The sequence below is a fragment of the Eleginops maclovinus genome, chromosome 15 (genome assembly GCF_036324505.1).
Source record: "Eleginops maclovinus isolate JMC-PN-2008 ecotype Puerto Natales chromosome 15, JC_Emac_rtc_rv5, whole genome shotgun sequence".
Taxonomy (NCBI): domain Eukaryota; kingdom Metazoa; phylum Chordata; class Actinopteri; order Perciformes; family Eleginopidae; genus Eleginops; species Eleginops maclovinus.
This window is the reverse complement of record NC_086363.1, coordinates 14,585,979-14,600,206: the sequence shown is the minus strand read 5'-3', so window position 1 is coordinate 14,600,206 and position 14,228 is coordinate 14,585,979. Positions and strand designations below refer to the sequence as shown.

The window sequence follows — 14,228 nt, the reverse complement described above, 5'->3', positions numbered from 1 at the left end:
TGACTTGCTTTAATATGAACACTTCTGGAAACACTTCCCCTCTGTGAGCGTGTGTCACCTGACGGAGGCGTTCTCCAGCTCGGGCACCAGCACCCTGCGGCTCCAGGCCACCAGGTCTCCCTCTGTGGCCATCTGGCTGCGAGGGGCGTTGCTGTGCATCTGGCGCACGCCCTCGATCTGCCCGCTGCGGCGCAGACCCACGTTGGGCGGGGAATGCACCTCTGTGGGAGAGCCCACAGAACCTGAGAGGGAAGAGGAGAGAGACAGAGAGAGAAAATAAAACAGAGCTTTCAATTTTTCAGCAGCATGTAAGGATTAAACTGTCTGGAACACAAGATTTTTGATAAACTATGAATTAGTGTGTGCATCAATAGACCAACTGTTTTATCTCCAAAGTGTCAGAATAATGTGAATTAGTTCCATTGGAATTTCTAAATTCCCAAATGTGACGTCCTCAAATAGCACATTTTATTAGAGCAACGTTACATTCAGTCTCTTTCACCTAAGACAAAGAAAACCTGGAACCGGCAAATATTTGGTTTGTTTACGGGGAAAGACTTTAACCATTAATGATTTAAAGAGATAGTTGCCGACTGATAGACAAATCAATATATCAACTTCTATTAACTTCGTTTTTCAGCACTATTGCAAATGATACTTGGTGCAAAAATTAACAAATCCAACAAATATTCTGAATGATTTGCTGGGTGTTTTCTTCACAGTACATTTTACAATTTGGCTTCCAACACATTTGACCTTTATGATTTATTTATTATTTATATTGTATAGCTTTTCATTTATTAATCTATTTATATATTCATTCTTGTTATTATTTACTCTACCACTTCCTCTCCTGTTGTGGGGGGGCATTGTAAAGGACAATTGTAGTTGTTGATGCTGACTGCACCTTTGAATATAAAACTTAATATATATATATATCTATACAAAAACATCACAACTGTATTGAAATGTTTTTTGCAAATATTTCTCAGCTTGTTTAAACCTGCTTTAAAGGTGAAGTGAGCAAAGTACAAGGGCCCCTTTGTTCAGAAAGTCATTTTGATAATGTCCTTGCTGCTGTACCCATACATGTGGAAACAAAAGCTGCTTTTGAGAAGCTGCCCACACAATGACCTTTCTGTGATGACGCAGTCTTACCTCTGTTGGACCTGGTGTTTCCGGAGGCATAGGTGTCATTGCCTCCCAGTCTCTGGTCCTGCTCCTGCTGCAGCCTCTGAATCATGGAATCCAGAGGACTGGGACCTTCCATCGCCTGCTCACTCACCACTTGGTTCAGGCCTGACTCACACATGGATGGAGTTAGAGAGAAGAGAACCGGAAAGAGAGTTGAGATTGTCAAATTAAAAAAAGGAGATCACCAATGTGTCATCACAACTGGATGCACACATTACCCCTTTGCATTCATTTTTATTTCTAGTGGAGGCTTTTTAAATGCTGACAGCAGGGCAGTTTTCTAGATACTAGGAGCTTGGAGAGTCATTTTGTCTTTCCCCCTTGCATCTTCACCTGCCTCCGCTGTGTGCCATTAATGCATTTCATAAACAATTGCTCCTGTTTGCCTCCCTGCCAAGATTTTACACTGGCTTATTATTCAGGTTTTAATTGCCTATTCTGGTGTAGTTTCAGTTAAAGCCTCTCATTAAGCACATTTGAGAACAGATAAAACTCTTGTCAGGCTATGAGAGCGGTGTGATCAGCTAGACAAAAGAGTCTTTGATCAGCTGACAGAAGGCCCCCAGGTAAAGATGTGATCTGAGTTAAAGCGTAGAACTACAACTGAGTACCTGCCCTCGGCTCACACCGACAGGATATACTCCCGAGGGTCTGATTTCTTCTTTGTACCTGAGGAAGTGACCCCCATCTGCGGGATGAGATGCTCGTCCCTGCAGCCCTCCCTGCCGGGCACCAGCCGCTGGTATCTGGGAGGGTGGGGGTTTCCGTCCACATCCACCAGGAAGGGCGGGGGCATGAGGTGCGGCGCCTGCTGGGTCTGCTCGTCCAGCACATAATTGTTGGCGTCTCGGATCAGCGGTCGGTAGTCAGTGTGGAAGAACATCTGGTCGGAAATCTGAAGCACGGGAAAGTAAACAAGTTATATTTACCCAACATGACTTCAATGAGGAGAGAAGTATGTATTATTTCATTAACAATTATATTAGTTGTTGTTAAATTACAGATGCATGTATGAGTATAAATATACTGTATATAATAGGTTTACTGACGCTATTGGAGGCATGGATCCTTTTTAAATGTATAATTCTCATTATGTTTAACATGATTAAGGTGTGACTACTTCTAAGAAAATGTTTACCAAACAACATATTTGTACACATATTAAGCCTTTAACAAATATTGTGCAATTTGAATGTTACACCAGCTCATTTTGCTATTTCAATCACATTTTGGTGTCACATCAGTACATGATGTACTCCATAACATAATCATGTATTCACTAGATTACACTCATGACCCTGCCCTTGGGCTTTAACAGTGAGGCCTATATTGAACACAGTGGGTATAACAGTGTCATTTCACTTTATATTTTTCTTCTTGAAAATAACCTTGAGAAAAACTATTTGTATCTATGTTTTTAGTTCTTTCTCAATTAGTTTGTATTTTAAACCTTTTTGTATCTGCTTATTGTTTTTCTGCTCACTTTGTTAATCTTATCAGACAGAGGTTGAAGGGAAACTAAATAAAGAAACATTTAAAAAGTAAAAGGAAGAAAAAGAAAAGCCTGCTGCAGTACCTTGTCATATCTGCTACTGGAGCCGAAGCCAAAGATGAGCAGGTGTCCATGGGAGTCTGTGGCTGCGAAATGTTGCCCATCTGGACTACATTTGCAGTCAAACAGCGCTCCGTGCCCTTGGCCCTCGATCTATCCACAGAGGGGAGGGGAGGGAATAGGGAAATGGACGCACACGGTAAATCACAGTACAACATTTTCAAGGGGAATTCCAAGCAACCTTAACAATGGTACAAACTGGACACATTTCACTCAAAATGTCAGTAATGTCAAAGCAACACCTGCAGAAACTGAAACTAACCCTGACCCATAAAAAAATAAAAACTTTTCAGTCAACCGGGGCCTTTATTTTGTGCCGTAGGTATCTCTTCACTCTTATAAAAGCTTCATTCAATCTCATAATGACATCATTTCATAACAATGTGCCTCTTCATCCCTTGTTAAGAAAAAAAAGACAGTACTGATCTGAAAAAACCTTTCAAGTTTTTGTTGCAGATTTGTCAGAATGAGCAGTGAGAGTCAGTATCAACACATCGTCATGCAGTGAGACGATGATGTCCCATGTATCAGTAACAGTGCAACTCTGCTTGAACCGGCTTCAATGCTTGGCTCCACCTGTTTTTGCCCTAAGATGATATTGAGTGTTGTGTACAGTGTATGTTTGAAAAGTTTAAATCACATTAAAAAAGACTTAAATGAAAGTCCATATTTAAGAAAGCTGATGAATTTTCTTAGTATGCTTAATTACTCTTTGGACCATGGGACTACTTTCTTTTCCTTTAGCGGCCGAAGACACATATGACAAGAAAGAGTATCACTCCTTTGCCTAGAGAATACTTCCACAGGAGGAAATTAGATAATCAGATGCAAGACATTGTTACTTTTAAGAGAAAAAAGCACATTCTTCCTCAGGTCATATAAAATGTATTAAAGTCAATTCAACACACTCAACCGACGTTGTGCTGCTTCTCCTGGAGGCTGATTTTAGAGTCGGTTAGTGAACTCGAATGATTCCTTTCTACTTGTGCTACTTTTACAATACTGTACATTTATTTATATTTAGCATTCACCCTTGCCCTATAATAGTCCCTTATGTACTCAACAGGGCCGCTACTTAGCAAAAGTTTTTCATTTTCAGTTTCAAATTTAAATTTGTGCCATTTCCCATCACATTTGGTGTCATCAAACAACACAATCTACTATGATCAACACCGAGATTTGGCCGACTAAACAGCACACAGAGTGACTCATTTGTTCCTGGACTGTGATTAATACCTCACTTGGTAACCATAGAGACACAGACAGGAAATACAGCATTGTCTGCAATGATTAAACCCCTAGGTGAATATGTACACTGGCGTAAGCGCTTCAGTGTGTGTGGTGTCAAGATTGAGCTCTACCCTGCACTCATGCAACACACAGTGTTTGAAATGGTGGAGGAAATGCCTGCGTGGAGGTGAGAGAGGTACGAAAGCTGAGAGAAGAGAAAGTGAAAGCAAGGAGGGAGGGGGGTAAGAGTGGAGGGTGAGAGGGAAATAATGAGAGAAAGAGTGACACTGAGAAAGGAAAGGAAGAAAACGTGTTGTTGGGAAAGGAGCTAAAGACTAAAGCAAAGTGTTATTTTGAAAGCTTATCTGTCCATGTTTTTGCTGACTCACTGCATTAGAAAACATGACCTCTGTTTCACATGTGAGGAGGACCGAATCAGGATGTTCTTCAGTGTGAATTCAGTCAAAGAGAGTACCGAGAGTGAGAGGCAATGAGACAAAGACAGACGCACAGGGGGGGCGAGAGTCTCACCATGTTGAAATAAGAGCGGATCTTGACTCCTCTGGCCAGGTCCCACACGATGCAGTTCCCATCATGCCCCGCTGAGAAAAGGATCCTGGGATCAAAGGGGTGTGGTTCCAGGACAAACACCTCATCCTCATGACCCTGTCATCAAAAAACATGAACATCTAGATTAAAGACCCAAATGTCATCAGTGTTTTTTCTTAAATCTTCTGGTTTTGTATGTTTCTGCCTATTAAGAAATCAAGAAATGATGTTTTAACTTGTTCTTTTTCCCTTTGTTTTGTTTTATTTGATTGTTTCTTTTATTAACATTTCCAGTACGGTATGTTGCATGTTTTTATTGATTGTATTTTCTTGTTTAAAAGGAAATGTGTCTTTAGGGTGACTAACAATATCTGTCCAGCAGTGCCGCCGCTCCCATAACGCGCATTACGCGCTGTGCGTAGGGCACCAAGTGTCGAGGGGGCACCACCAAAAATAGCCTAATGAAAAATCGTCATAATAATTATAAGGCCGAAATTATTTCAGTAGACTATAGAAATATGAGGCACTTTTTAGGCATACTACTCAAAGGTACCGATGGTGCCCCCCTCTCCCCTCCCCCCCCTCCCCTCCCCACTCACACAAACACAAACGAAAACACAATCTGCACAATCTGCGTCCCAAGCGCCCTGTGGGTGCCCTTGCTGTCAGTGGTCTTTTGGATTACTCGACATTTTTGGAAATGAAAAGGCAACAGGAGTCAGGTAATAAAAAAGTTAAACTTTTCCGCGAATGTTTTTTTATTGGGGGGGGGGGGGGGGGGGGGAGGGCATCATGAAGGAATTATGCTTAGGGCACCAAAATGGCTAGCAGCGGCACTGCTGTCCAGGCACTACAGATGAAAAACAGCCTCTTGGCTAACTCTGGCTCATTTACAGAAATGTTGATTAATGTGCACTGTCCCTGAATGAATACATCTAAGGAATGAATGTCTCTCTTAAAGCACAAAACTGCTTTCGCAATTCATATTTAGCGTTTAGTTATGTACCCATTTATTGTTTTATGTCTGGTTTTGAATGCATTGCGATAGATTATGTGTCTGAAGTAAGAAAAAGTCAAGCATAAGTAGTAAGACGGATAAAGAACCATTACAATTAAATGTGTAATTTCGATTCAAACTTATAGCTTTTAGAGGTCTCTTCAATAAAATGTATAGAAAGGGCGATTTAAATATTTCTTCAGTTCAAGAAAAATGTATACACCAAGATTTTACAAGACAATTTTCTCATAATTCATGTTGAATTAATGTCTACGCTTTTCCCTTATTGCTGATGTTAATGTAATGATTGGTTGTTAAGTAACTCTTATTTGCCATCTATTTCTACCGTTTATGTTTCGAGGAAGGTGAAAGCAAAGGGAGGAACAAATAAAATGTCATTTTAAAAAATGCTGTATTACATTCATTGTTTGACATATTATAAATGATCTGTGTTTGCATGTGCATACATACCATGAGTACGTGTACGAGGTTCCCGGTGGTGGAGTTCCACACCTTCAGCGTCAGGTTGTTGGCCGCTGTGATCACGCTGCCATCATGGCGATCCCATGCTACCATGGTAACCTTCAGCTTGGTCACTTTGTCTTCCAGCGGTGGAGGGTTGTACTTCCTGAAGAGAGGAAGTTGATACACTGATGTCATGTTTGAGCCCAAAGTGTTTTACTTTATACATACAAAATGGGACAATTAAAAAGCACGTTTTTAAAAGGTTAAAACGTTTTTGAAATCAGGAAAGAATTCCTCAACAGGCCATTCGTGCTAACACAGTAATATTTTATCTTCAGTCCATTTTTTTACGACATTAATGTTTAATCTCCTTTTTCACAACTGCTGTTTCTGTTTGAATAGGTCAACTCTGAAAAACAGCACAACCAAAACATCATAACGCTTTTTTTTTAACTTAAAGACTTAAGCCCATTCAACTCTCTCCCAGTTTCTTCCTTGATATCCAAGCTTCAATTCCATTATTATAAACAATAACATATTTTTAAAGACTTTAAGTACTTAAATAGCTTATCAGTGTCACTGCCATTAATTTACTTATGCCTCCCACAATTCTATACTCTGCCTGGGAGCAATAATCAAGGTGTTGTTGTTTCTTCAACTTCATTATTTACGTCCTGTAGATTATGCATTTAAATAAATACACAAACAAATATATATATTGCAAGAAAAGCATGTTGCAGCTGGTAAAAAAGACAAGAAATAAATGTGTTCACTTCCTAATGGTGCATAGTCTCTAATGAGAGTATTCCCACTCAATAGGGCTTGGACTTGAGTATACAGCATGATTGATTTTTGTCAAATTTAGAGTGACATCGTAACCCGCAGGATCATCCCATCCCACGCCTCTGAGCTGTGAGTACAGCAGTGCTGGTGGAAAAAAAGAAAAGCCAGACTTTGACAGCCGAGCACACACACACACATACCCTGGTAATTTGGTCTGCATGTCCAGCAGAATGCTCCTCCACCCCTGAGGCTGCAGCTGCCAGATTCGCGCTGTACCGTCCCTGCTGCCGCTCACAAACCTACCACACACACATTTGGAAACACAGATTCATGCAGCAGCTAAACTGTAAATAAAACACTGAAATACTATATTTTCTTTTGCAACACAATAAGCGCCTTTATCTGCATGCACTAATTGTTTGCCCCCCCGTTTCTTCTCCATCTCCTCCACCCCTCCTTCGCTGCTGAGATTACAACAACCCAGGGGAATTAGCTGAGCTTGTTTTCCTGCAAACTCCACACAGACACAGGCAATTTAACACTTAGAGAGTGCATGATATGTGTAAGTGTATGAGTGTGTGTGTGTGTGTGTGTGTGTGTGTGTGTTTGTGTGAGGGGTAGTGTATTAAAGTGTGTATCAGAGAGTAAGTAAAGGTGGTGTTTCTGCTGACGGCATCATTCACATAACAACACCCCCAGGTTCCATATCCACAAACAGCGGAGCACACACAAAAATTGACTACACCTATTATGTGGCTAACACACACACACACACACACACACACACACACACACACACACACACACACACACACACACACACACACACACACACACACACACACACACACACACACACACACACACACACACACACACACACACACACACACACACACACACACACAGTTTGAACCTACCTGTCACTGCAATGTGAGAACTGGATGCTGTCGACTTTGTCCTGGGTTAGGAAAATACAGGAGACAAATCAAAACAACGTTGTGTTTTACTAGATATATCATAGACATCAATACTAAAGTAAAACTATTGGTGCTAAGATCTTTTATTTTTTCTTATAAAAGAACATTTTTACATAGACGATACAAAACAAAGTATTTCCTAGGTATTTGAAATGTGTTTTTATGCAGAAGAATGGACAGTTTGCACAGACTTTTGGCAGTTAGGTGCCTTTTTCTTTTGCTGAACTGAAATCAGTAACATCATGTGACAGAAAACCTTGATGCAATCAACTGGTGATCCTTTCCATCCCTATGAACAGTATAACCTGGATCATGTTTTTCATTAAACATATTTGTTTAACTCAGAGTCATCTTATGAGCTCTTTCCAGTGCTTTCAACTGCATCTCACCATCTTCTTCAGTTGGTGGAGTTTGCTTAGTTGTCATGGAGAATGAAGAACACACTCTCCAAGACAACCGAAGAAACTCCATCTGCTGAAGAAGTCCATGAAATACAGTAAAAAGCAAGTAAGTGAGCCTTGAGTTTTTTTCTATTACAACTACTATTATTATTGTACTACTATTACTACTAACAAGTTTGACTATAACCTTGTTCATTGATGAATCCAAGCACTGTACTGTACTCTGACACACTGCATAGAGTACAAAAAAAAAAAGTAATGAATAAAAAGCATGATGTTGACTTACTGTATGGGACTCAAGTTCAGAGATCTTCTCTGGTTGGCCTGAGCCAAAGTAGTACACTCTAATGATGTGATCCGTGCTTCCAGTGGCCAGGAACATCCCACCTGCACATAAAACATATAGGCTCAGAATTAACTAAACTAAATACCCAATACTCCCATTTACATAAACCATAAAAGAAAATATGATATACACTTTAAAGCTCAACGTATGGTGGAACAAACATATTTTCTTGTATTTGTGAAGGCAAACCTTGTGCAAAAAGAAACGTTTAAGTCATTCATCATTCATGGTGAATTCAACCTGAATAAGCACAGTCACTCCATATTTATGGAGAAGCAGCAGGCTGGTTTGTGTGTGGCTGTGTTGCTCTTCAGTTAATCTGCACATTTTTTCCACTGCCGTTTGCCTTTAGGTGGTCTCCAAGTATGCATGAAAATCAAAAGTGGGTGCTGCTCACCGGCGCTGAAGGAGGAGCAGATCATCTGGACGCCAGGCCTGGAACGCTCCGTGAATTTACTGGGCCTCTGACTGCACACACACACACACACACACACACACACACACACACACACACACACACACACACACACACACACAAAGCAGATACAAAATGAAACAGACGGAAATGAAAACGATTTGTATGTTTTTAGTGGAACATGTTTTACAGGTCAGTTGATCTTTTTGGCTTCCTTGGTACGTTGTCTTGTACATAACTGTATTTAAAAACCCAGTTAACTATGATTTTCACCATTTGTGTTCCCTCACCCAAACTTAAGCGTGCGTGCATCCCACTGCCAGAAGCAGATGGTGCCGTCAGCTCCAGTGGAGGAGAGGTAGCGCTTTGAGCCGCAGCAGAGAGGGGAAAACTGCAAAGACAACCAATTAGGGGTTACAACTGAGTGTAATGGGCAGTCAAAAGGAGGTGCTAACACTGCAGCCAAAACAAGAAAAGGATAATTAACACATATCAGCTTTTAAAGCCTCCATAACTGTGTTTGGAGAGGTGAGCGATTAGCATACCACTTTAAAACACATAGCTACACAGATCAATAGGCTTACACAGCAAAACTAAAAGCTCAATAAACAACTATTAACTGGATAATATCGAAGCGAATAAGTGTTGCCTGTGTAGCCAAAACCTAGTGTAGCTTTTTCCTCTGTGTCTAAGAGCTCCATTGTTGTCTTTAAACCATTCAAAAGCCATTAATGAGCCACACTGTTGAGATGGACCACATATTTCTTTTTAACAATGAACATGGGTACTTATTGAGTTAATCCCACTTCATCCCTACCTGCTGTTATACATACAAACTAGCTTGTATTAATTTGCAGCTGAACTTAGCCTTTGCAGACCATTTACATGCACAAAAACCTATACCACATTACAGGAAAGAGAAAACCCTAAAAAACATAATAGGGCCCAATTTAAAATGAATTGCAGTTTGACCATGTAAATATTGTTTTAGTGGCTTTTTGGCTCTACAAGAATTTAAATTTCACACTGTGCATGATATTATAATTAATACGCAGGTATAATTCCTAGAATAAAAAGCAGGCATGATCTAATTTAGTCTAAACTGTGATGGTTATTACATACAGATTTAAATGGTGGCAGGAATTTAAAATATTATGAGTGGCTTTTAAATCCTCTTTTTGGGCAAAATAAATGCACACAGACAAACGTGAAGTGCTGAGAGTCCTCATACCTGCAGAGAGGTGATGGAGGCTGCATGTCCCTCCAGGACGGCCAGAGGGGCGCAGGTCTGTAAGCACCACACCCTGATGGTCTTGTCACATGACCCGGCAGCGATCATGGTGTTCTCGTAGCTCACAGCCATGTCTGAGATCTCAGCGGCGTGTCCACGCAGCGTCGCCAGCAGACGCCCGTCATCTGTTCCCCAGATCTTCACTAGGCAGTCGTCTGAGCCCTGAGGAATAGAGGAAAGCAATCAGACTCGAGTGAGGACTGGTATTTTAGTTTGAGAAGTGGCGTGTCTGCCTCCGATTCACTTCTAGTAAGACTAATTAAACATGTCAAGTTTGAAAATACTTTGAATAAATCTGGGCACACTGCAGGCTTGAGACTGTCAGCAGACTGACACACTCAGAATGAAAACAGAAGAGGGAATGAGGGGCTTCAGAATCAGAAAAAAGAGGTGATTAATCTGCAGTGAGTTAACAAGTGAAAACAAACCTTTATAGGCACGTGATCGTCAGAGGCACAACTTCTGTCAGTGTATTTCCATCCACTGTAAATTTGATCCAAATTATAAAGTATTTAAGATTAGAGTAAACTACTATAGTTACTGTGGTGTTTGGGGGGGGGGATATTTGAGTCGGATTGAATTGAATTATCTGTAACGGCTTTTTTTGTTTTTGTTGCAAAAACTATTTCTTCATTTTCATTTAATCATTTTCTTCATTATGTTGCTTTTTTAAATGCATTCCAGGAAATGGAAATGTAACCCTGGTTGAGCTGAAATATGCCAATTTTTACATTGTCTGAAACCCATTTTTATAAAGTATTGTGAACTCAAGGAAATATCCTTCCTGTCTGATAGTCTGATTGTGCTCACCTGTTGCCCCTGTGTTTCACCTCCCCTTCCCAGCTGTGTCTTGTCTTGTGATTACCCTCCTTTGTTTTTAGTCTTGTCTTTCCTTTGTTGCGTCGTCGTCGTTTGCCCGTTGATGATTTGGATCCCCCTTCTCAGCCCTCCCTTTTCCACAGGTTTGTGTTTTCATTTGCTACTTTTCCTTCATTGTACCTTTTTCGGCATTTTTGATATCAGCTTTTTTATAAACAAAAGCTCGCCCTTTGTTATAAGTTTGTACCCCTGCCTCCTCTATTGCTTCTGCGCCTGGGTCCTTTTTTCCCCAGCCGTGACATTACTCTTGTTTGGACTCAAGGTTCAGATGCAAAGTTGTCTTTAACTACACAGAAAAGCAACCCCGCTGTCAGTAATGTAAAAATAATAACTACATTACCTTTAGTAATGCAAGGACAATTACAGTACAGTACAATAATTACAGTTTAATTTTTTTTTACTACACTGTGTTCATTATTGAACCCATCGTGTAAATGTGCTTTATTTATTAAATCAGGTCTGCAATCATGGAGATGTTTCCTCGTACTCTACTTTGCATTTTGGTATTCACAAATAAGTGGTCACAGTGTGCTGGTAGGCATAATTAATGACATCAAGCTTGCCATTTACAGACAAGTAACAGGAAAAATAAACACACTAATTCAGATAGAACTGATATTTCGATGGGGCCCTATTTTGATGTGTTTCAGCTTAGCATTTGTATTGGTGTTCCTCTACTGTGATGCTTGTACTTACAAGCTTTAATGCTAAAAAAAGCTCTTTATTTTTCTCGTTCTGCAGCTCTGTTGTTATTGGTCCACACCTTAGAGATATCCCACCCCTTACTGTCACATACAATTTGTTGTATCACTAGTCAATAGAAGTTATGTAAGTAAACAAAGGAGTCCAATCGGGGCATTTCTGAGGGGGGGAGACTCCCTCTGAGGGGAACTTAGCCTTTGCAGACCATTTACATGCACAAACACCTATATAACACACCATAGGAAAATGAAAACCCAAAAATGTATAATAGGGCTGTTTACTATTTGACACTGTGGGATAGGCTTGTCACTGTGTGTACTAGCAGTAAGTAAAAGTGCACCAAGACATTTCTCTCAGTAGAATATTTATTGTCATTATCCAATTAAATTAGGGTAAGCTAAGCAAGCTAGCAAGCTAAGAGAGGCACACGTTGAAAAAAGGCCATAATAATAAATAATCCATACAGTCAAGTATATGATACATATGGTAGCATAGAGGCAGCTTCTAACACAGTCTGTATTCTGGATTGAAAAAGCATGACCCCTAATCAAGACATGAAACAACCTATAGGGACTTGATTTTCTGGCTGTAATCCAGATTATAAAGGGTTCAAGAGAATGTGATTCAACATGGTGCCAGAGCCACCTGTGCCTCGATGAGGATGTAAAAAAAAAAGATGTTTAAAGCCAACAGGTAACCAGTGTTGAGGTGTAAAAAGCCCAGTGTGACCTGACAGGATATTTTATTTTATAAGAGTAAAGTTGCTTGTTAAAAAATGTGATCGCGGAATAGTTTTTTTTTGAGAAAATGTTAGATGAGAACACCAACCCCCTTCTTTGAATAAATCATAATCAGCAGAGTCTGACTGAAGCTGTTATTTTATGTGATCAAAACAGGGAAAGCTCCCTTAGCGGGTTGGAAAAAAATCTCAAGGACAAATTACTCCAAGATGGACGAAAACCAGATCTGCCCAGGCCTGACTGCAGCAGCGTCAGAAATAGACTTGACATGAACTTTCCTTGTTGCTATAGATGGGAAGTTACGTTAGCTATGAACAATGCATATTAGCGGCTCTGATTTGTCCTTCCCAATGTCTGTGATAATGAACTCGAAGCCATTTCTAAAACTGTATTACACCAATCAATGGTTTAGCTAAATCGATTGTTTAGCTAAACCTGTAAGCACTTGCTCATCGATCGCAAATAATCACAGTAAATGTTTACACTCAATATCATAATCAATCAAAATGTCTTCCGCTGAGGCGCGGCGGAGAGGAAAAAGACTTGAAATAAGTATATATATAAATAAAAATGATCTTGCGATGAAAGGAGACAGTGCGAGACAAAAAAGGAGAGGGAGAAAAGTGAGAGAATTTTAATTCTGGCACTTAGCCAGCGCCTCAGAGGAAACATTTTCTCCAGTTATGATGAGGAATGGCAAGACGAGGGAGGGAGGGAGGGAGGAACAAAGGAGGGGCAACGCAGGATGAGGGACGGGGGAGAGAAATAGAGAGAGTATAGGAAAGAGAGATAACAGGAAAACAGAGACATAGGGAGTCAATCTAACCCCACCCCTCCTCCTCCACTCCCCTCCCTTCGTCTCACTGTCAGCAGCCAGCCATTTTTAGAGATTTAAGAAGTGAAAGCTGAAAATGGTGTACAGCAGCAGGCAGCGTTTGAGTCAAGGATCCAAGCAGAAGGCGACATTAAACCTACATTATCTCGTTGTTCGTTCAATATTTAACATCCTGCTGGAGCTCTAAACCAGCCACATGGAAAGCTAACACAGCATAAGTACAGAAGGGGAATCCCGAAGGCAAAGGTCAACCTCCTCCTTCAAAGACTCCACAGGTTTTATTTTGTGATTTTTCTTTCTTTCAGGGTATATTCGGCTAAAGCTGAGAGTCATTTGGTAAAAAGCGTCCCACGGCTGTAAGGTAAACAGTAATTACCTCCTCGCAGAACTGTAACAACAGGGAAAACACAGAGCCTTTGTCATGTTGGTGAGAAAACACAGCTTGGAACGATCATACATACAGCATGAGGTGACTGAACAACCACCAGCGCACATTAAACTGATCCTTTAGAGCTCTACAAAATGCACAAGGGCTGCACAGTTAATCAACATTTTTATCAAAATGGCTAACTGGATTAGTCCAATATCCACATTGCAGTGAGTGAAATGTTTGGTAAATGCAAAATATGTGAATGAAGTATTATGAAAAGTCTGGGCCTTAAAGAAACTCTACAGACATCCTTGTGAAGTACAGTTGGTACAATCACACTATGACCATTGACATACATTATTAATGATGGGAGTAATGTTTCAAAAAGGATTATTCCCTCTAATATTGCAGATAATATCGCATTTGCAATTTTAGTTAG

The 14,228-nt window shown here is 40.4% G+C and overlaps 1 protein-coding gene across 5 annotated transcripts in view; it reads right to left on the bottom strand.

The window, feature by feature from the left end:
• The window catches only part of phip (pleckstrin homology domain interacting protein), a 37,743-nt gene that overhangs the window by 15,726 nt on the left and 7,789 nt on the right, over window positions 1-14,228 (bottom strand). For all 5 annotated transcript variants that reach the window (XM_063901695.1, XM_063901696.1, XM_063901697.1 and 2 more), the window contains 12 exons: window positions 10,204-10,425; window positions 9,263-9,363; window positions 8,955-9,025; window positions 8,498-8,598; window positions 7,751-7,791; window positions 7,031-7,129; window positions 6,054-6,210; window positions 4,568-4,702; window positions 2,771-2,899; window positions 1,864-2,089; window positions 1,159-1,299; window positions 59-242 (listed from right to left, as the gene is read on the bottom strand). In XM_063901695.1, the coding sequence (XP_063757765.1) occupies window positions 59-242; window positions 1,159-1,299; window positions 1,864-2,089; window positions 2,771-2,899; window positions 4,568-4,702; window positions 6,054-6,210; window positions 7,031-7,129; window positions 7,751-7,791; window positions 8,498-8,598; window positions 8,955-9,025; window positions 9,263-9,363; window positions 10,204-10,425 (1,607 nt within the window). The remainder of the gene's footprint in view (window positions 1-58; window positions 243-1,158; window positions 1,300-1,863; window positions 2,090-2,770; window positions 2,900-4,567; window positions 4,703-6,053; window positions 6,211-7,030; window positions 7,130-7,750; window positions 7,792-8,497; window positions 8,599-8,954; window positions 9,026-9,262; window positions 9,364-10,203; window positions 10,426-14,228) is intronic.